Raw genomic sequence first — 27830 nt, forward strand, 5'->3', positions numbered from 1 at the left:
TCTTTATTGGTGTGTTTCTCTCTCTCTGCATTGCAGTCGGCTTGTTGGCATTTCTTTATTCGTTTGCCTGTAGTTTTTTCTTACACTACCAATAAGTGGCCTCGCCCCCAGGAAGAATCATCTCAGGGTTGGATGCGATGTCTGAAAATCTGCACCTAAAGCATTCACTGGCAGTTTGATGAGCACAGATCTCACTTTTTAACCTCCATGAATTGTCACACTTTATTTAAAAAACCCCCACATTTTATAGCTGGCTTGCAGTGATATGTTATTTCCATTAGAGGGTAGCCTGCGATTTGGCTGCAGCGATTTACTCAAAAACGATGGCAACACCTCCTCACAGCAAATATTGATCAGGCACGTGATTTTTAAAAAAGTTCAAAGAGTTTCTGCAGGAAGCAATTGAATGTTACGGGGCGATTACGCGAGGGAGCATCTGGAAGTCAAACTGCAATTGGAACAAAGGAGCCTTCCCCTGGGGGTGGGGAGGGGGGAGAGATCGCAGGTCGAGTTGCCCTCATTCATCTCGAAGCCGGTCCAGATCAGCCTTGGAAGTGGATGGCGGAGGCGCCTGGAGCTCACTGTGCAGTGACTTCCCAGCCCCCGGTGGTTTCTCAGCGTTCGGGGCATCGGCGTGAGCCCTGGACCTCGAGAGGTGGTCGGCGATGACAACCCGAAAGGGGTTCGCCCGGCAGGAGGTGAACAAGACGGTGTGGGAGGTGCTGGAGCGATACGGTGAGCTGGCTGCTGTCGGCTCCGGAGCCTACGGCTCCGTTTGGTAAGTTCGTCCCGCTCCGGTCCCGCGGTCGGGGAATGAGCTCAGTGTCACCGCGTTTCTGGAGACCATCCGCCACCCTTCCGGGTTTGTCAGCAAACGGGACGTGTTCTGGGTCCCCCTCTGTCCCGCGGGGGCATTTCGGATTCACCTCTTTGCCCCTCTGTCGTTCTGGCCAACAGCTCCGCTATTGACAAGGTCACCGGTGCCAAGGTGGCGATCAAGAAACTCTACCGACCCTTTCAGTCCGAGCTCTTTGCCAAACGAGCTTATCGGGAACTTCGGCTGTTGAAACACATGAAACACGAGAACGTGAGTAAATTGTTTCCTCCCCCCCCCCAAAAAAAAAAGTGGATTAAAAACTCCCCCCCCAAACAGCCTTTCATGGTGGATTTTCGAGTTCTGGGTAGATTTTTCTTAACCTGGGAGTGTCGTTGTCAATAGGAAACCAACGCCTTAACTCATCCTGGTTTCTGGAGGTTCCCTTCCCATTGCGCTTTCACATTTGTGGATGCTGGTTTCAAGTTCCCGGTGCCGGTTACGTGTGTGCAGCGTCGGTTCGGAGGAGGAGCAAAAGACCAAAGGTAGCCCTCATTCCATCATCATTCAGAATACCCAGCCCATGCAGTATAAACCCACTACTTCGTTCCCTGTTGATTTTTCGCACATCTTGGCATCATGAAACATGGACAAAAAGAAAAAGTGGGAGAGACAACTTCAAGATGAACAGGAAGATCATTTCAGATTTGCCGTATCGTGCTGGAGAAACCGTAGATGAGCTTTTCTTGAATTTAGCGTGTTTGATCGCATAACGATGCCAACCGACACGTTGCGTGCATGACCTACAAATATTTTGCCGCTGATTTTCGGTTGTACTCAGCATCTGATGCCTCGTAATTGGCCAGCATTGAAGGATTCTAGTTGGTGCTTTTCGAGTTGTCCTGGTGGTGCTTTTCCATGGTCGTAATGTCCTGGTGAAACCTTTCCCCATGTTCGTCACTGACTGAACCAAGACCAGCAGGGAAGACGTCCAAGTGCGAATGCAGAAACTCAATTTTCAATGACGTTGCACTTTTGAATGCTTGAAGTGGACAAATATGACAGGAAATCACAAAAATAGGTTATACCTAAAAAAAAATTTTGTGATAGGAAAATTTTATGGTGAGTTTCATGATCGGCAGCCCAAAATCCATAACGCACACCCATTCATTTGAATATTTGAAAAATGAAAGTTTACCACAGTTCTTCTTTATTTCCAATTATGTTTGTATTTAATTGACTGTATGTACTGTGTTTTTAATGTTTCTAATTTCTTAATTTCAATTAATTAAACAAGGTTCAATTGTACATAAATATCTTTAATTCTCAGAGATGTGAACTGGGCCCTTGACTGCATGAGCCACCACAGGCCATAAGAGAAGTGTTGCGGGTAGTCCCCAATGTGATGTGATGGCAGGAGGCCTGATAACAAGTCACAGCTTAATCTGATCACAGGACTATCATAGAACCAAGACCTCAAGATGCTTGTCAGCCACCCAGCCACTAAAGCTGTAGAACTGGTAGGAGTGAGCACAGGCATCAGCCTGGAACAAGTGCTGTCCAGCCCTATGATTACACATACACTTTGCTGTTCCTCTGACGTTCCTGATTATCCCTCCATTTTGTGCCACTGGGATTTACGATGTAACTATATGGTAAGGCAATGCAGGAAAATTACTCAAAACTCAGGAACTGTAGAGTTCCCTTAACCTTGATGTGAATCAATGAGGTGGCCAGTTCTTTATATTAATAGTATGAATTCCCACAGAGTTGAGAGTAGTAAATTCCCAAAGCTGTTTCCTGAACTGGAAACTGTTGCTATATCAAACTCTGCATGGTAACTTTGAACTGTGTGCCTTTCTTCCAAAGTGATAACTAAAATTCATTTTAGACCACCTAGGAACCCTGTTACAATGAAATATCTTCAATAATATTGTTACATTCAGTGATCCTAATCTCCCATGAGCCATTAGGGCCATGTAGCTATTGAAATTCATTTTATAAAGACAGTGCAGCTTCTTTGTTCTGTCCACATTGGATAACAGTGTTCAACATCCAGATACTGTTGCCATAGCAACATGTCTGTGTTGAACCAGGCTGTTCCCACACTTGGTGCTAACATTCACACAATGGCATTGGGCTTTTAAGAATGACCACAAAATTTGCTGTGTTCATGTGAAATGCTTCATGTGAACAATCTCGCTGAAGGGAAAAAAAAAATCAATTAGTGAGCTCATTTTAGGGATAAAACGTGAAAATCTGGACACTATTTGACCTGCTGAGTTCCTCCAGCATTATGCTTTTATTTTTTTTTAATTTCAAGGAATATTTTTAACTTTCAGACATCACATGTCATGTATGATAAAATGCAAAAGAAAAGAAGCATTAGATAATGTGAGAGCAAAGAAATGAATTATACATATTCTAACCTTTGATAATGCAGCATGTTTTAATTATTTATCTGAATGGCAATAACATTTGGGAACTACCACATTGCATGTACTTGTATGGGAATTGACAAAGAATGCTTTTCTGGTGTGTTTCAGTGAGGGGAATAAACAACAGTGGTGCTAGGATGTATGACTTAGAGAACTGACTGAAGGTTAACTGGAGAGTCAAGATCTAAGGGGCACAGTCTGAGAATGAGGGATTGGCTTTTAAAGTCTGAGAAAGGTTAAGATGCAAAGTGTTGTATATCCTTGGAATTTTCTGCCTCCGAGATCTGTACATGTTCATCCAGAAGAATGTACAACGCTGAGAACAATGGACGCCAATTGAATCAAGGGCAAGGAAATGGACGAGGCATAGCTGAAGAATGGGACTAGCCCAGAACTATATTGTCCTCTTCTTGCTTTTATTCCTTAACTTTTCTAAACAGCAATTCGGGATGCTATTGAAGAAGGAGGAGGAAATGTCCAGACAGTAGAATTGAGATCGCTGATGTCTCATTTACTAACATAACAGCAGAAAGAAGGGAGAGAAAAATCTTGAGGCCGGAGTTAACAGAACAGAGGGTGGAGGTTTGGGTGAGTTGAAGGATTTTCAAAAAAAAATGTGGAAGGAAAACACATTGAGAATGAACAAAATGTAATGCTCAGTACCAGGTCAGGCATTTGGTAGAAGAAGGGAAAATTTTAGTCCTTCCACCTTTTTAGATTGGAAGAGTCCCGTCATTCCTATATATTATTTTGGTCCAGTGCATTCTTATGCACAAAGGCAGGCAGTCAATTAATTACAGAAAAAATATATTTTAGTGAAAACAGAGCAATTGAAGGCCCACAAATCAAGGAATTATTGCATCATCTGTTTGAGTTGCCAATGAAGACAAATTTCTATCTTTTGACCAAATAAAAGTTTTACACAGCTTTTTAATGTGGAAGAACAAGGACCCAAATGTATCTTTTTTTTTCTGACTCCAGCTTGGTAGTTTGCACTTATGATTTCAATTTGTTGTTTTTCAATTTCCTGTAACTTCAGTAAATATTTCTTGCTTGTTAACAGAAACATTTTTGGGAGCCCATTTAGGAGCAATAAAATGCTTCAATTAAAAATAAACTGTGATTTATTCTTTATCTTCCATTTCTTTTAGAGGCACAGATAATAGGAATAAATTAAATGTTATAAATTTCTGTTTTTTTTTATATATTTAGGTGATTGGGCTGTTGGATGTTTTCACACCTGATCTGTCCTTGGAGAAATTTCATGATTTGTAAGTTTTCATTCATTAGTTTATTTGGGATTGTATATTATCCCTCCACGTCACAAAATAAAACATATACACATTTAAATTGAACTATTTTATACCAAAGACTAAACAGTGAGTTTCAGATTGTTTTCAAAATAAAAGGAAATGTGCATATTCAGCTGTTTACATTTTCTAGCTTTTCACATAGGACTTTTTTGCAACTTTTATTATCAATTGGAATGCTGCAATTGATTGGAAAGCAAAAAGAAAGAATAATCTAACTAGTTTAATGGCAAAAGGTGGAGAAGCTGGGAGGGGCTAAGAGGTGATTAGGTATTGTACAAAAGGTGGAGAGGGAGACAACTGGGAGGGATGGGGTCATGGTTTCACTTGGAAGGTTGTAATCAGAATTTTCTATTAGGCCAATGCATCCTCAGTTATTGAGGATAGGCTTTTGTGCACAAAGTGAATTTAGTTGGACAGGGACTGAACAGCAAAGAAACTGATGTAAAAGTTGAAGGCCAGAGCAGCCTTAAAGGACACCTTGATTTATGCCTTCTCCTATTTCATATGTTCTTAAGCCATATTCTCAGAGCATCTGCATGTTGGGAAATCAGGCTGTTTAATTTGCAAGCAGCAAATATTATCACCTTGTTATTTGCATTTTTTTTTGATTCTGCACAAAAGCTCTATCATAATTCATAACAATGCTTTTTTTTTGAGGTGAATCACAAACAGTAGGCTCAAAATTGAATTGAGTGTCTCAAAACGTTTGGCTTAGAAACTTGTCTGTATCAATTTTTTGGCCTTGTTTAAATATTACTACACAGATGGAGCTATTCCATCAGTCCTATTTCCTCTCTTATTTCCCTATGGTCTGACAACCTATTCTGCCTCACACTTGCACAACCAACCCCTACCTCCTCCCTGACTTTGGCTCCTTTGCCACTTCAAAAGGTCTTAAATATTTTCTTCTACAGTTCTAAAAAGCTCCTAAAAATTGTGATATTTGTTAGCACCAGTTCGAAGATAAAGTTATCAATTCAGTTGTGTAATGCTACTCTGATTTGGGAACAGAAGATGTGAGAGATCAAGCTTCGCACATTTGTAGATCTTTTCTTACAAGCTCTGATACAGTGAAGTGGTTCAACAGACTGGAGGATGGCAAATGTAACACCACTATTTAAAAAGTGAAGGGGAATGCAGAAGATGATGATGAATTTTCTGTGAAGAGTAAAAGGAGAAAATTTAGAAATTTACTTTAACTCAGTGTCATTTGCTTGAAAAAAAGTTAGGTTCATGCATTGTGTATGCAAAGAGAAAGGAACAAACCATTGCCAATGAATCTTATTACACTGTTACAGAGTAACTTCCTTCTTGCAAAGGGGGCGGTGCAGTTACTGAAGTGTTAGTGCAACATTATTACAGTGCCAGTGACTGAGGTTCAAATCCCACATTGACTGTACATTCTACATGGGTTTCCTCCGGGTGCTTCAGTTTCCTCCCACCCTTCAATTGACCTACTGGTCAATTGGGTATAATGGGGCATCACGGGCTCGTGGGCTGAAAGAGCCGGTTACCGTGCTGTATGTCTGATGAAAGAAAAGTATTCACTGAGTTTTCATTTATAATCTGGTTTATGCCCTATGCCCTAGTGGTCGGGAATAAAGACATTGTTTCAAATGATTAAATTAGTTTAACAGTAACTAAACTAACCTTCACTTTTCCTGATTAACCAATGCCTGCAGGAATCCTTATGCATGTCACAAAAGATTTGGTAACAAAACAGTCAAACATTTGTAAAAACTGAGACTGCCTCGATAAAGAAAAGCAGAGCTGAAACATGTTCAGAGTCAAAATTGACATCCAAGAAAGTTCAGTAAAACAGTGGAAGGTGGGAGTCAGTTCAGCCAGGGATACGTTCTAACAGCAGGATCCAGAATTGTTTCTTGAACAAGTTCCCATTGCTGACAAAGCATTAGAAAAGACTTGGTCATATATGAAACAGAAAATGCTGGATCCTTTGTCAGGTCTCTTGTTCTCTATGCTACAGACTTGGTGAATGGCTCAATCGTTTTCTGTTTTTGTTTCAGATTTCTAGTGCCTACAGCTTTTTGATGCTCAGAATTCTTCTGTAATTTTTCACAGTTATGTGACAATTTTATTCAATAACCACCTTGGGTTGAATATTGACTTTTAAATAATCCCTATAAATCTTTTGTACATCAAATGCTAATTTCTTGTGTTAGTGTAAAAATCTTATAAATAAAGAACATTTTGGGAAAAATAAATGAAGATTGCAGATTCAATCCCAAGCCCAATAATTATATCATGGGGGGGGGGGGGGGGGAGGAGGTGGAGCAGTTGCATTGCACATCCAGTCGTTTTCCTGTAATTCCTGCTTTAAAATAGCAAATCTGTGAAAATTGGGTGAGATAGTGTAAGATGCTTGTTCATATGGAGCCAGGCTTTGAGTCAGCATGTTACCGAATCATATGGTAGCATAATGCAGGGAAGGTTTTTTTTGCTGGTTATTTGTATATTTCCTACTAAAGGATCTGTGTTGGTCTTTTGCAGAACAGAATTGCAGTATATTGTGCACTATTTCAATAGCGAATATGCAAACTGGGTTTGTTGGGTAACCATTTAAAAAATATCCAAGAACACACCATACTGCTGATTAGTAAAATTTATCAAAGTTTATTTTGCATATTGTGCACATTACAAGATCTTATTCAGCTGTAGTTAGTAAATTATTCAACTCATGCAAATCTGACAGCTATTTTTGTTCTCTGATTAAAAAGACTCGGCCCGACAAACTTTCCATCAAGTTTAAATGAAAATAGTTTCCTCAGGCTTAACCCTTGGAATTGAAAAGAAATTTCCGACGAAACTAGGAAGTTCATTCCGCATACGTCATCAAAAACCTTCCCAATATTCTGCTATATCTCCACCATATTAGCACAAACTCCCCATTGATTTGATTTTAGAGTTGTCATAAATGCATCTCTTGCCTTCTACCCTAAGGTACTCGTTAATTAAGCCATCTGGTGTTAGTCTCCGCCAAAGTCATTAAAAAGCAAATTAGGTGCTGCGGTGCAAATCAAAACAAATTACAGAGACACTGCACAGACATAAGTTTGCATCACAACTGGAGAATTTTAATTTGGTTCATTAAGAGTAGTAGCCATAATGCTAACCAATTGTGAAAACGCAGCTGGTTCGCTGACGTTCTTCCAAGAAGGAAGATTGCCGTTCAGACGCAGTCTGGCCTGGATGTTACTCCGGTCACTCAGCAATATTAACTTGCTTCTGAAGTGGCCTTCACAAGCCACTCACTTCAAGAGCAATTATCGATGGACAATAAGTATTGGTCTTGCCAGCAATGTCCATATTCAAGAGCAGCACACTTGATGTCCTTCCGCTCAGCTGGGGTGGTCTCAAATATTATGATCTTGGCTTGTGTTCAGCAAAGTAGAAAGTACATGAAAAGCATGTACAGCAGCATAATTGGAGATAAGCAACCAAAAGCCATACCTCCATGATCAGATAAGGTGCTTGCAGTGCCTTATTATCGTTACAAATGGATAAGTGCCGGAATCGCAAAATCATCTCTTGATATTCTCATCCTTTTTACACAATAGCCATCTCTCTCTCTCTCTCTCTCTCTCTTTAATGCAAAAACACCATCATCTGTGAGATCTATGAACAGTTTTATCGAAAGTGTACATCTTTCTTCAAATGTCAGTTTTGTCCCATGAAAGAAGATAATGGCCTTAATGCAGAATAAAACAATGGCAATCGATTTGTAAAGGAAATGTGTTCCTCTTGTGGGCTTTTCTTCTGACTGGTAGGTATAAGGGTGAATTATTTATGTTGAAAGTTCACTGCCCACTGCCTGATTATTGTGCTGTACTCCAAATGAGAATTCATTGCAAAAATAGAATTGAAATGATCATGAAATATTCAGCCAAAATTGATTTTTTTTTTGCATTATTTTACTAGAATCTTGGTTAATAAAATTTATTTATAATCCTTCAACTTACCTTAATTTTGAGCTCTTAAAATGTATCATTTTGAAAATCAATAATTCAGCACATAAGCTCTTTTTTTTAGAAAACTTTCCAGCCTAAAGCAGCTTCATGTTGCCCCCTATCTCATGTATCAGACATGGCTTATCATTGAGAAAAATATATCACCTATAAGCCTTCCAAATGAAGATGCTCAATACATGATGGCCATTGGGTGCAGGAACCCTTTCCCTATGGTACATTTCTAAAGGTCATTTTGATGCTATGTTGATTATTTTACTTTATTTTGCAGTTATTTCGTTATGCCTTTTATGGGAACAGACCTCAGCAAACTAATGAAACATGAGAAACTGACTGAAGATCGGATCCAGTTTCTGGTGTATCAGATCCTAAAAGGTTTAAAGGTTAGTTTACCCGCCACTTTCAAATTTTGATCATAATTTGTCAATTATTTTAAAATTATAAATTTTAAGAAATCAGTGTATCCATATTGAAAATCGGATAATAATTACATCTGAGATCTGGTTTGCATTTCTTTACTAAATGTGATATTAGTCTGCATCATATGAAGTTTTCTCTTTTTAACAGAGCGTGTTAAACAGTAAATCCATCAGGAGAAAATCTCATTTGTCTAGTGTACTTCAGCAATGATTTGCATTCCTTGCCTTGTGAAGAACCATTGTTGTGGTTCCCACAGAATAACTTGATGAACAACTTTATGGAGTATATCTCACTATTGAGAAATAACAACTCGATTTAAATATTCTCATCCTTGTTTTAAGAAATGTGTTCCTCCAACTCTGGCCGATTGAAAATTTGATTTTAATTTCCAACTGGTGGTAGTGGCTTCAGCTGTGGAGGCTGAACTTAATATTCCTATTTTTTTTCTGTTTCTTTCTTTTGCCCTCTTTAGTACCGACCTTCTGCTCCACCTCTTCAATGACTCTTTGAGGCATGGTGTCAAACTTCACTTAAAAATAGTTTGTCTTTTGAATCTTTCGTCTTTAAATTTTTATTTTACACATAGCACGGTAACAGGCCATTTCCACCCACGAGTCTGTGCCGTCCAATTGCACCCAATTAAACTACATACCCCCCCCCCCCCCCCCCCGTTTGTTTCAAGCAGTGGGAGGAAACCCAGAGCACCTTGGGGAAAACCCACTCAGACACAGGGAGAACGTACAAATTCCTTACAGTGTGCAATTTGAAACCTGGCCCTGATCACTGGCGCTGTAAAGGCTATGCCAACCATGCCACCCATCTTTTCAAGGGTGTTAAGAACAAAATCTTGGAAGAGGCAACCACTAAGTCGTGTTGGACTAGAATAGATAAGGGCAATTGGGACATTTTATGATTTTTAGTTCAAATCACAGTTTTTAAACTTTCTTTACAACTGAATTAAAATTCACAATTTACCTGAAATTCAAAGTCATATTCTCAACAGCTCCCTAAAAGTAACACTTCAGGGATCAGGTATTGTGCACAGTTCAGGTCTCCACAGTAGAGGAAGGATGATGAAGGGAGAAACAGTAACAATGTTTAAGAGGGATCTGGACAAGACCAAGACATAGAGCAGGGGTGTCAAACTCAAATTCACGGAGGGCCAAAATTAAAAACTTGGACTAAGTCGAGGGCCGAACTAAATATTTATTAAAAATTTTCAACAACATCTGCATGTTTTCTCTTCTTTCAACATATGTAATGTTAATCTTTAGGATATAACTTTAGGAGGATAATGTTACAGGTCAGGAGTAGGTAGCTCAAGTTCACCCTTTGCTTGACCTGAGGGAAACATATTTGGTCCCTGTGGAGATGTAGTCAGCATTCACAGGCTGTGTCCATTTTGGCCTGCATCAGGACTCCGCATTTCCTGCTCACTCCTCAGGCTCTAGACCTCTATTCACCCTCGACCAACCATCCCTCTACCTGACCAGTCCTTTACCCAACCTCTACTCACCCCTCACTCCACTCGCTCTGCCTCTACCCACCCCATCCTATTCACGCCCCTCTACTGCCTCTCCCCTCAACCTGTTCCTCCCTCTACCCGTCTCTCACCCTCTAATCACCCCTCCCCTACTCGCCCTGCCCCTCCTCTTTTAACTCTCCCCTATCCACCCCTCCTTCTACTCATCCCTCCCTCTAACTGCCCCTCGCACCACCTTAACTTCCCCTGTCCATTACTCCTCACCTACACCCTCTGCCCACCCCTGCTTACCCACCCACTCAGGCCCAGCGCGCTGCCGATCAGCCTTTGCGGAATAGCGGGGGCCGTGCGCAGCCTGCCATGTCCGTCGCGCCGACAGGAAATCACAGGCGCTCGCCAATCCGCCGCACCGCTCGACAGGTGGGAGAAGTGACTAGTTGTGTGGGGAGCCTTCCAACTGGCTTGCCGGCTGATGACGTCGACAGACTTCTCGTGTTACAATTTTGTTTTCCCCGTTCTCAAAGTTTGCACGGTCAACCTGCAACACTCTTGCTCTCTCCGCGTCCCGTGGATCTGATGCTCGGGTGTTGTTAGGATTCCCAGCAGAAGGTTTGTGGAACTTTACCATTCTGGATTCCTTTTTGAGAATATTCTGGCCATCTTTTAAGGGGGGGTGGTTTTAGGGGGGAGGGGATAGCTAGGGGGAGGGGGAGGATGGTGGGGGTGACATTACCAAAAAACAGCATTGGCTCTCGCTGCAGGGCAGGCCACCTCTAATACATTTTTGAAATGATCTTGCGGGCCAAATATAATTATATTGGCCCGCGGGCCAGAGTTTGACATGTGTGACATAGAGGAATATGCAATTGGTGCAGGCACGTGGGATTAGTATAGATAGGCATGAGAGATGGCATAGGCATGGCAGTTAGACTTTTCTATGATGTGCAACTCAATGGCTTTAGTAGCCTTGTACTTCTATGATCAGCATTGCATCCATCCAAGATAACAGGTTTATTGGAAGTGTCTGCCTCCTTCAGCCAACTCTCTTTATTGAAACAAAAGTTTTATTGAACATTGAGTTCTTCTTTTGCCTGAAAGGTTGATAGAGATATGAGATTTGTCCTAGCTGAGTCATCCTGGAAATTCTTTGTGGGTTTATATTACTGTGTTGGATATGGTTTCAAAAATATAGTCTCTTTGAATGCCCGAGAATTTACCCAACATTGATCTGAATGCAAGCTATCAATTTGTAGCACACTCAAAAATTCTTAGGTCATGAGTTCTAATTTATTCTATCGAAAATGCATCTGTGAACTTCTCCAGACTTTCCAAAACTCTTTCTTGCTTTTTCTAGCAATGAAGTTGATTTTGTTTGCATAAGCTAATTTGCAAAGTAAATTCTGTCCACACAATAAATAAAGTATAGAAAATTTTAGTAAATGCTAATGGCTGACATCGGAAAAGAAGAATCACTAACTTTTCATTATTTTAAAAGTTGTTTTGTCTTTTTAACAGTACATCCATTCTGCAGGGATCATTCATAGGGTAAGTGATTCTCTGTCTGATATAACAGATTGGATCCATTGATTGTAATTGTATTTCCATTGAACATCACAGCAAATAATGGAAGCTTATGGGTATCATATTCGGAAATACTCACATCAGACCACTGCTACCAATCTGATGAGTTTAACATTTCAAACACTACAATATATGAGCATGACCTAAAGTAAGGTGCAAAGTTCATACTAGGAGGTTCTACAAAATACCACTGGAGCCCTTTTGAGTTTCTGAGAGAATCATCTGCTTAGTCAAGCACCAAGAAAGGTCCATATCACAAGCACATCCCAGACATATGCAGGAGCAATGAAGTGGCATTCTGCTCACTGGACTAGTCAGTCAAGTAAACCCGTCACAAAATAGATAAAAAATAGATACACTAATAAATTTAGTTGTGACTTTTGCAGAATGGATCATTACGAAGATAGAATACAGAAGAGTAAACTTAACTTTGTAGTTGCTTTGGAGGGATAGCAATACAATTCTGTTTGCTTTGAATAAACAAGTTGCTACTAAAGACGGTGACTTGTTTTAATCTGGGTGATAATGGTTCACTCATCCCAGAGACAATGACTTGAGTGTCGGCACATTGACATTTGATTAAGCACTTTTTTGTCACTGTTACCCACAGTCATACTGAAAAATATACCAGCCAAATTGGTCTTTTTATGGCACATCCCTGAGCCTTCAATGCAACTACAAGGACTCAATAGTTGCATCAGAATCAAAACTCCTATTTTTGCCAGACAGAATACCCAATCAGATTGGAACTGCCATTCCCCTTAACAAATGTGCCAGGGATAGATTAAAATATATCAATTCTCAATTAAAATCACACCCACTTTCTCTGTGTGCTTTAATTACATATAAAACATTTTGTACTTTGTTAACCTAAACTCCCTTTGAAGTTGAGACACCCCTTGATCATCTCACCCAGGTGATCCACTATAGATGTGGGCCTCTTATATTGATTTCTGCTCAGCATTCCCAGCTCAACCCTGTTATCGCCTTGGTAAATTAGGTATGCCAGCCACCACATTTCTGGGTTTGGTCTTCTGGACCAGGAAAGTACAAGACTGATGGAAGTCACCAGGTTGCCCCAGAACCAAGCCTGAGTGGTATGCTTGCCAGTGAGGGCGATGGATGTTGGTGAGGTAGGCAGGGTATAATGAAGTCAACTCCACCTGGTTCCTATAATGGCTCGGAGATCATTAAGTACAATAAGTGAACTGCTTTTATTTGATCATGTAGGAACTCTATTATAAGAGCATGAAAAATTGCACTGTAGTTACAGTTTATCACTTGATTTTTTGCTCCAGTCTCTGAAATGGAGTTTGAGCAATAATTTTTGAGACTTGGAAAAGAGTGAACTGCCTTTTGATTGCTGGAATGTATTTTTTAAATATATATTTGCAACGATTTGTCTCCCTGGACTAACTTGATTATCGTGATTGTTCTGTTGTTAGGATCTTAAACCTGGGAACTTGGCAATAAATGAAGACTGTGAGTTAAAGGTAAGCTTGACATTTGATTTAAATTGGCAAAGCTTATAGAATGGTGAGTGATTTGAAAAGTATTGGGATTCAGACAGACCTGGATGTTCTTGTCTAATAATCACTGAAAGATAACAGGGAGGGGAAGCGAACAATTAAGCAAATGGTATGTTGTTCTTTTTTTTGCCGGTAGATTTGAGTACCTGTGCTTGCTGAACAGCATCTGAAAAATTGAGTGGATGTCTGGTCACCCCTTAAGGAAGAATATCTTTGAGATAGAGGAATTCATCCAGGTGACTGAGTTCATTGCTTGAGGATAGATTAAGCAGGCCTTGTCCATACTCTCTGGAATTCAGAAAAAAATGAGAAATGATTGCCTCGAACCATAGAAGATTTTTAAGGGACCTGATAGCGTAGATGAAAATGGATGTTTGACCATTGGAGTGTTCACAACCAAGAGTCATCCTCAAAATAAGTCGCTCACTCAGGACAGTCACAAGGTTTTCATGTTTTAGCAAGTTCCAAATTCATTAAATTGTCAAAGGACTATACCACACCCTGGTTATAGTTTGAGGTTAAAGGAATAGAAAGTAGTATTTGTTCACTATCTGCATTGAGCATCTGTTTGTGAATTCAATGCCAAAACTATTTGTGACAAAGAAATAGGTGTGTTTAACCTGCGGTCATTTCAAAGTTCATCACTTTGCATTGCAGATTCTGGACTTTGGGTTGGCAAGACATGCTGACCAGGAAATGACTGGCTATGTGGTTACCAGGTGGTACCGGGCCCCAGAGGTTATACTTAACTGGATGCACTATACTCAAACAGGTATTCTCATCATATCATTATAAAGCAGTTCCTAGAGATGGAGGATGACTTGCTGACATTCCAGATTTTGGGTTCTGAGGTGACTGAAATGGTCAAGATGGGGACCACAGTACCTGAAGGTGTAAGAGGTGCCTGATGGGATGGGAAGTGGTAGTTTGGGAGATAGTATGCTCCTTTGTGATTTATGCTGAGATCCTATCTACAACTAAATGCTGTCCCTTTGCTTTGAGCAGTCAAGGGCCAAGGATGTGCAAGGATGTTGTTATTATTTATCCCCCCAGGAGATTTTGAGAACATCCTTGACCCTTTACCTCACTCCACCTGTTAATCTCAATATAGAAATATATTGTCAATTTTGAAAGCTGGTGTTAGGTAGGCAAAATATGTGGCCTGCCAAGGTTAGGCCACAGAGTGTAACTAGGACTGGAGAGGTTAACCTGGGAGAGAACACTGAGGTGCGTTACTTATCCTGCCAAAGAGTATGGATGATTTTGTGGTGCCAACGTCATTCTTTGGTGTCTTGAATGTCTGATGAAGGTGCTCCAAAGCTGTAAATTTCATACACTCCACCTGACTAGTATAAAAATTCCATGGCTTATTCTGCCATTTGAGAAGATTGTGTGCTGCCCCCATCTGAATGTGTTGCCAGCGAGGCTGTGACTCACTGCATCACAAGAGAATGTTACCGGCACTAATCTTGAAAACCAGCTTGCAGGAGGATTGCAGTTTCTGGTGGCTCTATGAGGAACTATAAGACAAGTGCAGGATTGACCTGGTTATAAAACAACCAAACTCTCCCTGACATTGCAGGGCATATCGTGCGAAGTTAGATGGCAGACTGGCCCACGAATGACACCTGTCAAAGAGTAGATGGGTGGATTTAGTCCTTATCTACTGACTAAATTTATTAATCATTTTCCCTTAATGCTATGTTCCCAAGATTGCATGCTGTTCGTTGTATAATGTCAGATCTGTGATATATCTTTGCAGTGGACATCTGGTCTGTTGGCTGCATCATGGCAGAGATGATTACAACCCGGCCCCTTTTTAAAGGCATCGATCGTATCCTTTGCAACTATAACTGGTGCTCTTCCTGCTTATTACCTAACTTAAATATTTCTTGAAGACGATTAGAGTTTAATACCTCAGGTTTATAATAAATGGCTAACTTTTATTTTCTGAAAACCACTCGAGAAAATCTATGTGGTTACCTACCTCTCTAGCATCCAAATTGGAACTCTCTTTAAGTATTTACTTTTTTTTCATTAAAATTTTTCACACTATGAACAATATCAATCAAAATACATACAAACATTTCCCTCTTAAATTTACACAGTGGCATTTTCTCCCCCCTTTTTCCCCCCTCCCTTCCCTCCCCCCTCCAAACCCATTAAACGTTTAACATATACAAAAGTATTTACTTTGAAGCTGGATACTCCCCTGTCATTATCGGCAGGTTCTGACCTATCTCACACGGCATTAAATTTGACTGGAGAAATTTTAATGAGAGTTATGAAATTACTTCAGGCTACAGGCTATGAGGATCCAAGATCTGGCTCAGCTGGAATACTCAGCATGGACTAGCGCGGCTAGTGACCACAAGTGTTTGGTCTTGTATTACCCAAGGCCTTGAAGTTTTCATTGATATCTTGTACTCTGCGGAATCACATATGATCACAGAATCCATTTAGTAGAGGTGTTGGTTCTTAACTCATAGTTTATAGATCTGGATCAACTGACAGAAATCATGAAAATAACAGGTACACCGACCCAAGACTTGGTTCAGAAGCTGCAAAGTCAAGATGTAAGCTGAGCATTTAAAATCTAAAAAAAGGACCATGGAATGTGCTAATTATTAGTTAATTTTAAACTAACATCTTTTTTCTTTTTAAAATATTTTATCATCATATAAATCCTACATACAAAGTCTACTAATATAACAAATAGCATTTAATATCATACACCTATCACAAATCAATATAAATGTCATTCGTATTTGTTTATTTCATATTAAAATAATTCCGAATAGAGACCGAGTAAGTTGCATTATACAATCTTTTGGTCAAGACACAAAGTAATTTCTATCTAACTTAATGATATGATATAATTAAATCCATATATAACCAGTTATCTTTTAAAAAAATAAATTAAAAAAAAAACCTAAAGCTAAATTTAATTTCCCCCTCCCATAGAAAAAAATGTAAGTATTTGGATCAAATAGCGACCTTCAGAAATGAGACAGAGAATCGCTGGAGCATTCAAATTTCTTAAATCTTCCAAACATGATAGTATACTACTTACTAATGGCCCCCACATCTTTCCATCTTTAATGTTCTAACTTATTTTCTCCAAGCTTACATCCGAGTAGGTGAAGAGTCACCTTTCCATTTCACTAAAAATGCTTAGCTGGCTATTGACATGATAAAAACTAAAAATTTCTCTTGGGATACAGATGCAGTTAACGAGAAAAATCAAACAAGTCAATTAAAGGGCGTGGTTCTATTTTGATCTTAAAAATCGTTGGATGAACTCAGTGGGTTGAGCAGCATTTATGGAGTGGAGGAGGAAAGGAATTGCAAGATTTTGGGTCAGAACACCAGAAATGCTGACAATTCTTTCCCTCCACCCCTTCCCCCTCCATCAATGCTGTTCAACCCAGTGAGTTCTTCCAGAGGATCATTTTTTTTGTTCCAGATTCCTGCATCTCCAGTTTCTTGTGTCTTTAGTGGAACAAGAATTGGTTGGATCAGGACATAATTCAGAGTGGCAGTCGATTTGAAGTTTTATCCAGGTATCCAATGAATCTCAATTTTTCAGCGGCAGTCAGAAATGATCTGACCTATTTATTCAGTGATTATTCTGCTGACATGAAGACCACAAACTGGTGACATTTCCTTGCATTATGAGCAGTTTGGTCATACTGAGATATTGGAGTATATTAAATAAAATGGGTGGTGCAGTTAGTGTGACACAAGATCGTGTTATATGGCAAGCTCTCCACTGGTCACCGAGACAGAGGTGCACCAAAGAAGAGGTACAAGGACTGCTTAAAGAAATCTCTTGGTGCCTGCCACATTGACCACCGCCAGTGGGCTGATATCGCCTCCAACCGTGCACCTTGGTGCCTCACAGTTCGGCGGGCTGCAACCTCCTTTGAAGAGGACCGCAGAGCCCACCTCACTGACAAAAGACAAAGGAGGAAAAACCCAACACCCAACCCCAACCAACCAATTTTCCCTTGCAACTGCTGCAACCGTGCCTGCCTGTTCCGCATCGGACTTGTCAGTCACCAACGAGCCTGCAGCAGACGTGGACATACTCCTCCATAAATCTTCGTCCGCGAAGCCAAGCCAAAGAAGAATAAAGAATTACAGCACCAGCGACCCAGGATCGAATCCAGCAGTCTGTAAGGAGTTTGTACATTCTTCCTGTGACCAGTCTGGGTTTTTCCATGGTGCTCCTGTGTCCCTCTACCCTCCAAAATGTGTGAGGTTATAGATTAATAGGATAGCACAGGTTCAATGGCCGGAATCAGCTTCTATCATGTTGTAAATAAAATAAATACGGAGATTGTTGCAGTAGTTCTCTACTCAGGATCTACTGTTTTGCAGCAACCTCTGTGATCAGAAGAAATCAATTCACTAAAAAAGACTTTTCACTGTAAGATATCTGAAAACTTCATTGCATAGGTGTCAATGAATATTGATAACCTACGAGTTGATCCCAAAAGCTAAACTTCCTAAATATATTGTCATTTCCTGATAATCCGCGAAGCCAAGCCAAAGAAGAAGACATTCCTAAACATATAACTTTTTAATAGTTAATGCATAAAAGAGCTGGAGAAATTCAGCAAGTCCTGTAGCATCCAAAGGAGGCAAAGATGTATCACCATCATATTGGGCCTGAGCCCTTCAGCAAAGTACTGTACATCTTTGCTTCTGGTGGATGTTGAAAGACGGGTTGAGTTTCTCCAGCACTTGTGTATAAATTACAATCTCAGCATCTACAGGCATTCTTCTTTGACTAATTTTTTTTTAATGGTACTGTAACGAGAGATTGGGGAGAATTTATAATATTTAGAGTTGGTCACATTCATTCACACATTTTAAAACAGATCTTATTTGAAAGCTTGAAGAATTCACATTGCAGGATCTCTTGGAGAATGTAAGCACCTTTCACAAGTAGGTGTTAAGTCATTAAAATGCTTGACCATTGTCTTGCTGGAGTCATGCTATCTATCAGTACCCTTTCTGCAAAGTGCTCACAGTAAGGTCAATTCTGGATTGTTTACCAAAGATAACAACTTGAAAGAAGAAAGAACTCCTGTTGTTTGCTGGAGAAGGTGGGGGTTTTGCAAGACATGAGTCGCATGCTCATTTTGGAGTTTCACTTGGAAGAGAGAGAGCTCAGTCAGTCAGTGTGTGGGACACTGACAAGTAAATGAAAAGTGAAAACTGTTTGAAACCAATGAAAGCAAGTTCCAGAGCAGTAGATGGCTGGAAGTGCTATCTGTCTGATGTTTCTCTTGAAATAGAGGAAGGAATGGAACTCTGTGGTAGCTTGAAGAAAGAGGTTACCATCTAGAAGACCCTGATGGGGCAATTTTCATCAGCGAGACCCTGAGGTTGACTAGTGGTGGTACCTCAGTTGTGGAAATCCTGGAGCAACAAATATCTCTCTCAGCAAACCCTACAAGAACCTTCCTGAGTGGTAAACATTTACCTTTGAAGCACCAAGCTTGGTGAACTTTATATATGTTAAATTCTGTGCACAGTAGGGTGATTGCCTGCAACCAGAAAACTTGGAAGAAGAAGTGAGATTGAACTGTGAACCAAAGAACTTTTCTTGAATTTACACACACATTAAATACACGTGCGCTTAGAATTAGAAGGGGGTAATTTGGGTTAGTAGAGTATAGTAATAAGAATAGAGTTAAGTTAAAGTTTGATTCTAGTTTCATGTTTGAAGTTGATTAAAAATAACTTTTGTTTTGAAAGCCACTTGTCTTGGTGAATGTCTATTGCTGCTGGGTTTTGGGGTCCTTTGGGCTCGTAACAGTACCTTTTAATATTCTAACGTTATATTTTGTGCATGCTCCTTTTTTTGTTCTCTTCGTAATGATAAAGATAATGGGTAGATATCATTTCAGCTTTCTAACTGTGACAATCCTGCAATGTGATTAGCCAGCATAATGATATCAAGACTGCTGGATGCCAAAAAATTCCATTTTATTGATTGAGGATATAGTCCATGCCACTTTGTTCGTCGACTACTAAATCAAGTTTTTCTGGACGGCACAGCTTCATTTTAGGACCTTGCATTAGTGAAGCTAAAGATAAAATAGCGCTGTGAACCTGTAAACTAATAGATCCCCATTACTTCTCGCAATTAAACTGATTTGAATCATGACTTTATTTTATGGAATTCTATACCATGGTAAATTATGATTGTTTATGTATCAACAGAAGGTTGGTACTAACTCAAGAGCAGTAAGTATTAAAACCATAATAATTTTGCCAGTTTTCAAAATGTGAGACTACAATGTAGAACGGGGTGGGTCATAGAAGTCAAGCTATGGAATAGACAAGTTTAGAAAGTGACAGAAGAACTAATGACTATACCAACGTACAATTCAGGAGCACCTGAAGCTGGCACCAACATTTACTTATCTGATACAGCTGTAACATCAGCTCTTCATTCCCATCCACTGGCAGTCACTTTTCGCACTTTGCTTTTCAGGAATGTATCTCTGGTTTTAAAATGTTCAAAAATTCTACTGTTCGTTGAGGAGAGGGATTCAAAGACTTGAGCCACTGGGATAAAAAAAAATCCATGATCATAATTTCATTACTTAGGGCAGGGGTGCTTCGGGGGTTTTCTATCCGGTCTGAGAGGCGATACTCCATTCTTTACAACTTATTTGCTGGCTCTACACAAAGTTCTGGAACAGCTGGATCATTAGGATGCTCTTTATCGACTACAGTTTGACATATAACGCCATTATCCCCTCAAAACTGATCAGCAAACACCAAGACCTGGGACTCAACACCCGACAGTGTCATTGGATCATGGATTTCCTCATCTCCAGACTACCGTCAGTGAAGATTGGTAAAAATATCTTCTCAATCTCCATCAGTACTACTGGGATCACCACAGGGCTGTGTTCTTAGCCCCCTCCCCCCCCCCCACTCTACTCACTTAACACCCACGACTGTGTGGCTCAGTACGACAGTAACACCATGTACAGATTTGATGATGATACCATGTAGTTGGTTGTATAAAGAAAGGTGATGAGTCGGCATACAGGAGGGAGATTGAAAACTTGGCTGAATGGTGCACCACCAACAACAACCTTGTACTCATTGTCACCAAATCTAAGAGCTGATTGTTGACTTCAGGAAGGAAAAGCCAGAGGTATACCTCTACTTCCTCAGGAGTTTGTGGAGGTTTGGTATGCCATCAGAAACTCTGGTGGAAAGAGTGCTGACCAGCTGCATCATGGTCTGGTATGGGAACACCAATATCCCAAAGTATAAAGCCCTCCAAAAAGTAGTAGACACATCACAGGCAAAACCCTCCTAATGATCGAGAACATCTCGGGGATCGCTGCTGTCAGAGAGCAGCAGCAATCATCAAGGATCCACACCACCCAGTATGTGCTCTGTTCTTGTTGCTGCCATCAGAAAAGAAAGTATTGGTGCCACAAAACTCAAACCACCAGGTTCAGGAATAGTTGTTACCCCTCCACCATCACACTCCTCGACGACAAACTCAATCATATAAGTACTTTTGTGCATTTTATTGATTTTTTTTTTAAAATTCTCTGTATTGCACAGTTGGTTTGTTTACATTTGTTATCTCTTTACAGTTCCTTATTTGTTTACATATATACACTAGTAGTTTTTTTTGCACTACCAAGAAGTGGTAATTCTGCCTCGCCTGCAGAAATAAGAATCTCGGGGTTGTATGTGATGTCATGTATGTACTCTATGACAATAGGACTGAAATCTGCAGTGAACTATCCATTTCAGATATCTGTCTAATTATGAAATTACTTTGGGTTAAGTCTAATAAAACAACTGACTGAAAAAATTGATACAAATTTTGAAAAATTCTACATTTAAAAAAAAAACAATGTTTTGGGAGTTCCTTGGGCAACTATTAAATGCTTTTATACTACCAGTAAATTCTGTGGATTGAACAATCACAATGTTTTATTTTTATGCTTTTCAGGCTAAAAATTACATCAAAAGTTTACCAAGGGTCCCAAAAAAGGACTTTAAAGCCCTGTTTGGAAATATAAATCAAGTGGGTAAGAAACACCTTGCATGAGTTAGTTCCACAGAAATTAAATAGCACCTGTTGAAGCACATTTATGAATGATGTACTTTGGAGTAGCCAGTTTTTAATAGAGGCCAGCCCCCAGGGAAAGTCTGAGAGCATTGTGTATTACCAAGCAGACAAAAATGGTTTCCCTTGCTTATTGTTGGGCAGGTTCAGGTTGCAAGGGATGACAAGGATAATGAAGGAGATCGAATCGTGGAGATGTCCAGCCACCATTGTCCATAGCTTACTCTACCTTGACGATTCAAGTACTTATCAAAGTGAGGATCATCTGCCCATCTGTACTGTTGAATAGCAGCTGCCAAGAATGGGTGGGGGATTTGGAGAGATGATGGTGACTGTCAAGGGAATAGTTGCTGGGGATTGGTGGCACTGGACGAGGATCAGGTGGCAGTTCAGTTATTGTAGGTAGTTCCAACTGTGAAGCTGGATCAAGGTGGGGGGGAGGGGGGAGGGGGAATGGAACAAATTGTGAGTAGGTGTTACTTAAAGGGAACCCAAGGCTTGGGTAGGTTTCATATGTTGAACACCATGGCTTTCAATAAACAAGAGAAACTGTCTCACAAGTGCTTCAAGTCCACACTTCATCTTGAGTAGCCCGTGTGCGCGTGAAAATCCTGCAAGTTGCATCCAAGTATTATCACATAGCCTTGGTCACATGGTGTTTGGACACCTCTGCTTCACTGCAACTAGTGTGTGGAGGAGCCAGTAAAGAAATTTGAGGAACCCACTTTATCGGCAAATGCTAGCCAAATAATATTTCAGTTGGTCTACAGCTCAGTTTTGTATTAGGATTCTGAATAAATGGACACCATTGAAACAGCTTTTGTTTACAGCCACGTGTTTCTGTAGACTGAAGACAAGTGTTCATGACCCAATCCTTTCTTTTTATTTTTAAAATCAGCTTCTTTAATCAGGTTGCCTGCTATTTTTGCTCGTCTTTGCCAGTCACTGAAAGACTTGCTTCAGTGGTCCCCTAACCATCTCCAAGGTGGCTTGCAGCTGAGATATGCTGGTGAATGAACCCCAACCTGAGCTTGCTGTTCACCTGTACCATCATGCCAGTAGATGAGAACCATTGCTTACTAAGGAAAGTGAGAGAATGGGTGTGAAATTAGATTTAAGACCAATATCTGCCATTAAAGGTGTTACTCTTAGCAACCTAACTGAAAATTGAATGGGGAGGAAGTAAACATGTATGGAGCATGACCACTTGAAGATATTTAGTAAGCTATGCGGATTGTTTATGTTGTACATCTATTGAAAGAGCAACTGGGACATCAAGGCTCCACCGTAATGTTACATCCAGTACAAGTCCTGTGTGAGGTGTATGTGTGATTTTAACGGCGGAAGCACCCTTTTTTCACGACTAAGTATCTAATCTAGATATTTTGTTCTTTGCACTTCTGAAACATTTCTACACAGAAGTTTCACATTGCAGAGCACAGTAATGGTTTTGAGTCCAAGTTCAGAATTTTTTTTATATTTTATACGTTGTTGACTTTTCTTTTTATCCCTGAAAACAGCTGTCAACCTTTTGGAAAAAATGCTTGTGCTCGATGCAGAGAAACGGGTAACTGCTGCGGAGGCTTTAGCTCACCCGTACTTTGAGCAGTACCGAGATCCTGAGGAAGAGACTGTGGCAAAAGTGTACGACAATAGTTTTGATAACGTGGACCTCACCATTGAAGAATGGAAATGTAAGAACAATTTTATTTTTAAACTCCCCAGCTTGTGGATGGCACAAAGAAGGGCGCATATATTGCCACGTGGGTTCCTAACTACAATTTACAACACAGGAGGAGGCCACTCTCTCCATCATGTTTATATCAGTCAAAAAATAAATAAAAGCTCACATTTTAATCTATCTTTCAACACCAAGTGTGTGATGGCTGCAGATTATGGCTCTTCAAGAATTTGGGTTTCTATCAGCTCTTTCAGGCACTGACTTCTAAATCCTGACCATCTGCTGGGTGAAAATATTTTTTCTCTCATCTACCCTGTAATCCTGTGGAACCAGAATCAAAAAAAAAAAACCCTGATCTTATTATGGCCTGCTGCTTCCAAACATGTCCAGGCATCTCACATTCTTCCAGTGACAGAAACAAAATATTTCAGTCTCTCCTCCCTTTACTTCCTCCTTTGCCTAGAAAACGTTCAATCGCAGAAGCAGTACAAATTTAATTAGGGTTCCTACATTGCTTCCAAAATTCACTTCCAATCAAATTTCAGTGGGAGAACAGAATGAATACCCAACACAACATATTTGTTGCTGCTTCCACGAAATGAAATTCTAAGCATTGATTTTTTGCAAACTTCGTAACTGAAGTGTCACATTTCTGATTATAAGGCACATTTAGTTTGAGCTGTGACTCACTTACGTTGTTGGTGCATTTATCAAAAATACATATTTTCTTAATCTGGTTAATAGTTCATTCAGGCAAAGCAAGCTTAGTACCGTGGTTCACTTCCCAGTGGTTGGTTTTTCTATTAAAATTAGATGGTGTAATCTTGGATTTGTTTGGAATCTTGAATAGAATCTACATTGTGGACAGTTCTGCTCTCCATCTTATAAAACTGTGCAGAGGACATGGGAAAAATTACAAGAAACAGTCTAAAAAGAGAGAGAGTGCAATGATTAATAAAGAATGAACCGAGGAGTGAAGTAAAATAATGAAGGGATTTGTTAGGATAGAAAACTCCCCACTACTGAGAACTTCTATTGGAAACACTACAATTGGAGAGCAGCAGCAATCATCAAGGATCCACACCATCCACCACACACTCCGTTTTCGCTGCTACCATCAGGAAAGAGGTGTCAGTACCACAAGACTCACACCATCAGGTTCAGAAACAGCTGACTCCTTAACAACAAACCCAATCAGGGACTCTTACTTTAATTGATTTTTTCTCTCTCTCTCTGTATTGCAGTTTGTTTACATGTGTACATTGTGTAGAGTGTTTTTTTGCACTCACCCGCAGGAAAAAAGAATCTGTCACTTGTATAAATACTGTGGGAAATTTATGGGAAAGTTCATTGGCCAGAGACTTAGAAGAATAATCAGGGGAAACTAATTGAACATGAGGAGAAAAGTAATGAAGTATTAATGAATGGGGAGGAAGTAAACATGAATGGAGCATAACCACTTGAAGATTTTTAGTAAGCTATGCAGATTGTTTATGGTGTACATCTATTGAAAGAGCAACTGGGAAATCAAGGCTCCACCGTGAGCTGGTATGCACACACACTTGTTCTAGAATGCTGATATTTAAGGTTTGTTTAAGGCTATTTTATAAATTCAAACAAAATATCCAACCATTGATCCATAGATTCACCAAAAATCTCTCAACCTCCAACACCCCTCTCTGAATGAGGACTCAAATTAGGGACTCATTTAAGGATTCTTACACTTTATAGATTCTTTTCCTCTCTGTATTTCAGTTAGTTTGTTTACATTTCTTTATTTGTTTACATGTGAATGTTGGGTACATTACCGATAAATGGTAATTTTGCCTTGCCCGCACAAAAAAGAACCTTAGGATTATATGTGGTGTCGTCGATGTAATCTGGCAATAAATCTGAAATCTGAATGTACTGAATCTGCTATAGGCTCCAACTCTTCACTTTAGTTTGACTTTCTGATTGCCAGCTTTGTCTCCATTTAATTCCTTTCCGTCAATTTGAATTTCTTTCTCCTTTCTCTGTCACATTCCTTCCTTTCCTTTTTCTCTGTGTTCAAACTTGTAAGGCTCTCCAACCACTTACTGCTCACCCTGTTTCACAGCATGGGTGCTACTTCTTTGGAGATGAAAAGGTTGTAAAGATCCAGCATAAAAAGAAACCGTAAATGAGATAGATCTGTAAATATGACATAATTCAAGAAAATAAACCAATTTAATTTTGGTTTAGGTCATACATATGAAGAACTGGTCAACTTTAAGCCATCAACAGTAGTACCGGAGTCTAAAGAAACTTCAGTATAGCTCTGGAATCAGAACTACAGGAGAGGTATATATTCATGCAGCGTTGAGATGTTTAAACATTAATTATTTTAGATGAGGTTTGTTTTTCGCATACTGAAAAAAAATGTACAGTATTATAATTCTATGCCCATGGTCTCCAGTTCAAATACAAGAATAACTTTGCTTCTTTCAAGGTCAAATTTAACACTGTACTAACATTTCCCAAAAGACATCCAGAGTTATCATTCTCAAACACCCTGTTAATTATTGGAACCAATCTCTCCTGTTGGAGAAAGTTAGACGCCAAACCTGATTGCCCTTCATGGTTTGGAACTTCAGATTCATTGGAAATATGTAAAGTCAGAAACTGATGTTTTGAGTCTGGTGATTATTTTAGCACATTTACAGCATAGTCTTCACAGTATCATTTACAAAGACATCATATAATGTATTTACATACATTTCTGTCCAATTTTGCTACCGTGAAGAGCCGTGGAATATGTTGAAGTTGCTGCGTAAACAAGAGGTGTTGTTAATAAATGTTCCATCTGCATTATTGCAGTTTCTGTATACATAATTCTAAACTGCTTTGACATCTTGCATCGGGATTCTGCGGGTACTATTGGCATGGAAAAGCTATTGTTAACATTCATTGAGTTGTTTTGATTTTATAACATGAAAATACTATTGAAAACTGAACTATTCTTAATCATATTATAACACTAATTAGAAGTAATTATCAAAGATTACAATTTCACATCCCTGCATAGAATGCAATGATGAACTGACCTGAGGAATTCCCTTATGGTTCCACGTGGCACTGACTAGACCTTGTCCATATTTTCTTTAATGTCATAGACTCACACTGCATAGAACAGGCCCCTTGACCCGTGCTGGTCAAGTTGGTATTCTGAGCTAATCAGATTTAACTGCATTTGGTCCATATTCATACCCTTCCTATTCATCAATTTGTTCAAATGTCTTTTGAACCTTGTTATTGTACCTATTGTACAGTTTCTTCTGGCAGCTCATTCCAGATATGGACCACCTTCTGACTGAAAAAGTTGCGCCTTTCATGTCACTATTAAATCTGTAACCCTCTCACCTTAAACCACTGCCCTCTACTTCTAGAATCGTCTATCCAGGGAAAAAACTGTGAGCAATCACTTTATCCATGCCCCTCCTGATTTTATAAAGTTTACTTTGTTTTTAGTATTTCCATTTAATAATAATGGTCACTCTGTTCCATTTGCTGAACTATGTTGCAGGTTGCAGTGAAATCGACTGTATAAAATCACTGTTATTCTTGCATATCCCCATTGACTCTCTGGGCTCTGCAGAAAAGTTCCTGTAAGTCATTGTTTTCTTGAGTGAATCTGATTCCTTTACGTACAAGGCAAGCAACTGTTCAAATGGTCAGATTGCAGAATTTCTTATGAACAATCTTCATTCTGAACTTGGAAGTGACCACGAGCAAATTTAATTCAATGTCAAAGTATTTGCATCAAGTGTAATAAAGAGATTGATTTTAAAAAAAAGGAGACAATAAGAATGAATCAATTCATTTTAAAATCTGGTGCTAAAATGCAAAGAAATGAGAATCTTTTTAAAGAGTAATTGTGAGCTGGACTGGTTGTTTGGCAATAATTAAGACTCCTCAAAATATTAAAGGTTTACTTATACTGGACTGAATAAGGTTTAATGTTTAATTCCTGTTCATTAGATAAGTAGACCTCCATGTGTTAGAATGACAAGTTAACTCTCTGACACAGACCAATTCAGGCAACTTCCTCATTTATACATTTTACTGGGCATATGCATTCATCTGATTAACCAGTTATGCCTGTAAAATCTTGCCCATTTTCTTTCAAATGCAAACAGGCATACCTTTAGTTATTTATTGAAAATCATTTCATTGCATCTGTGTTCCGCATCAGCCAGTATTTCTTCTGGGACATTACCACGTTGTGAACTCTTCAGCCCCTTTTTATACAAACACTCAAAATGACTGCTGTATTCCTGAAAGGATGATTACCTGTATCTTGATAAACAATGAACTGCACCACAAAAAGCAAAACTATCTGGAATATTATTTTTTAAAGCTTAAAGTGAATCCCTATTTTTGTAAAACCTACTGGTACAGTGCTTCAGGATATATTTTTAAAGAAAATATCGTTACTTTAAAAT

At 39.5% G+C, this 27830-nt stretch overlaps 1 protein-coding gene across 2 annotated transcripts; it reads left to right on the forward strand.

The window, feature by feature from the left end:
- Positions 1-324: 324 nt before the first annotated feature.
- mapk12a (mitogen-activated protein kinase 12a) lies at positions 325-27330 on the forward strand. 2 transcript variants are annotated; one of them, XM_069907893.1, is made up of 13 exons: positions 325-778; positions 958-1087; positions 4465-4523; positions 8823-8934; positions 11970-11999; positions 13481-13528; positions 14222-14336; positions 15327-15398; positions 16061-16140; positions 21570-21648; positions 23207-23380; positions 25591-25689; positions 26912-27330. In XM_069907893.1, exons 1-12 carry the CDS (start codon positions 666-668, stop codon positions 25662-25664), a joined length of 1086 nt encoding a protein of 361 aa, XP_069763994.1. In that variant the 5' UTR covers positions 325-665; the 3' UTR covers positions 25665-25689; positions 26912-27330. The 2 variants fall into 2 exon arrangements, with proteins under 2 accessions (XP_069763994.1, XP_069763993.1); XM_069907892.1 differs by having other exon boundaries at positions 25591-27330.
- Positions 27331-27830: the final 500 nt, after the last annotated feature.

This window comes from Narcine bancroftii, chromosome 13, assembly GCF_036971445.1.
Source record: "Narcine bancroftii isolate sNarBan1 chromosome 13, sNarBan1.hap1, whole genome shotgun sequence".
In the NCBI taxonomy this organism is placed as follows: Eukaryota; Metazoa; Chordata; class Chondrichthyes; order Torpediniformes; family Narcinidae; genus Narcine; species Narcine bancroftii.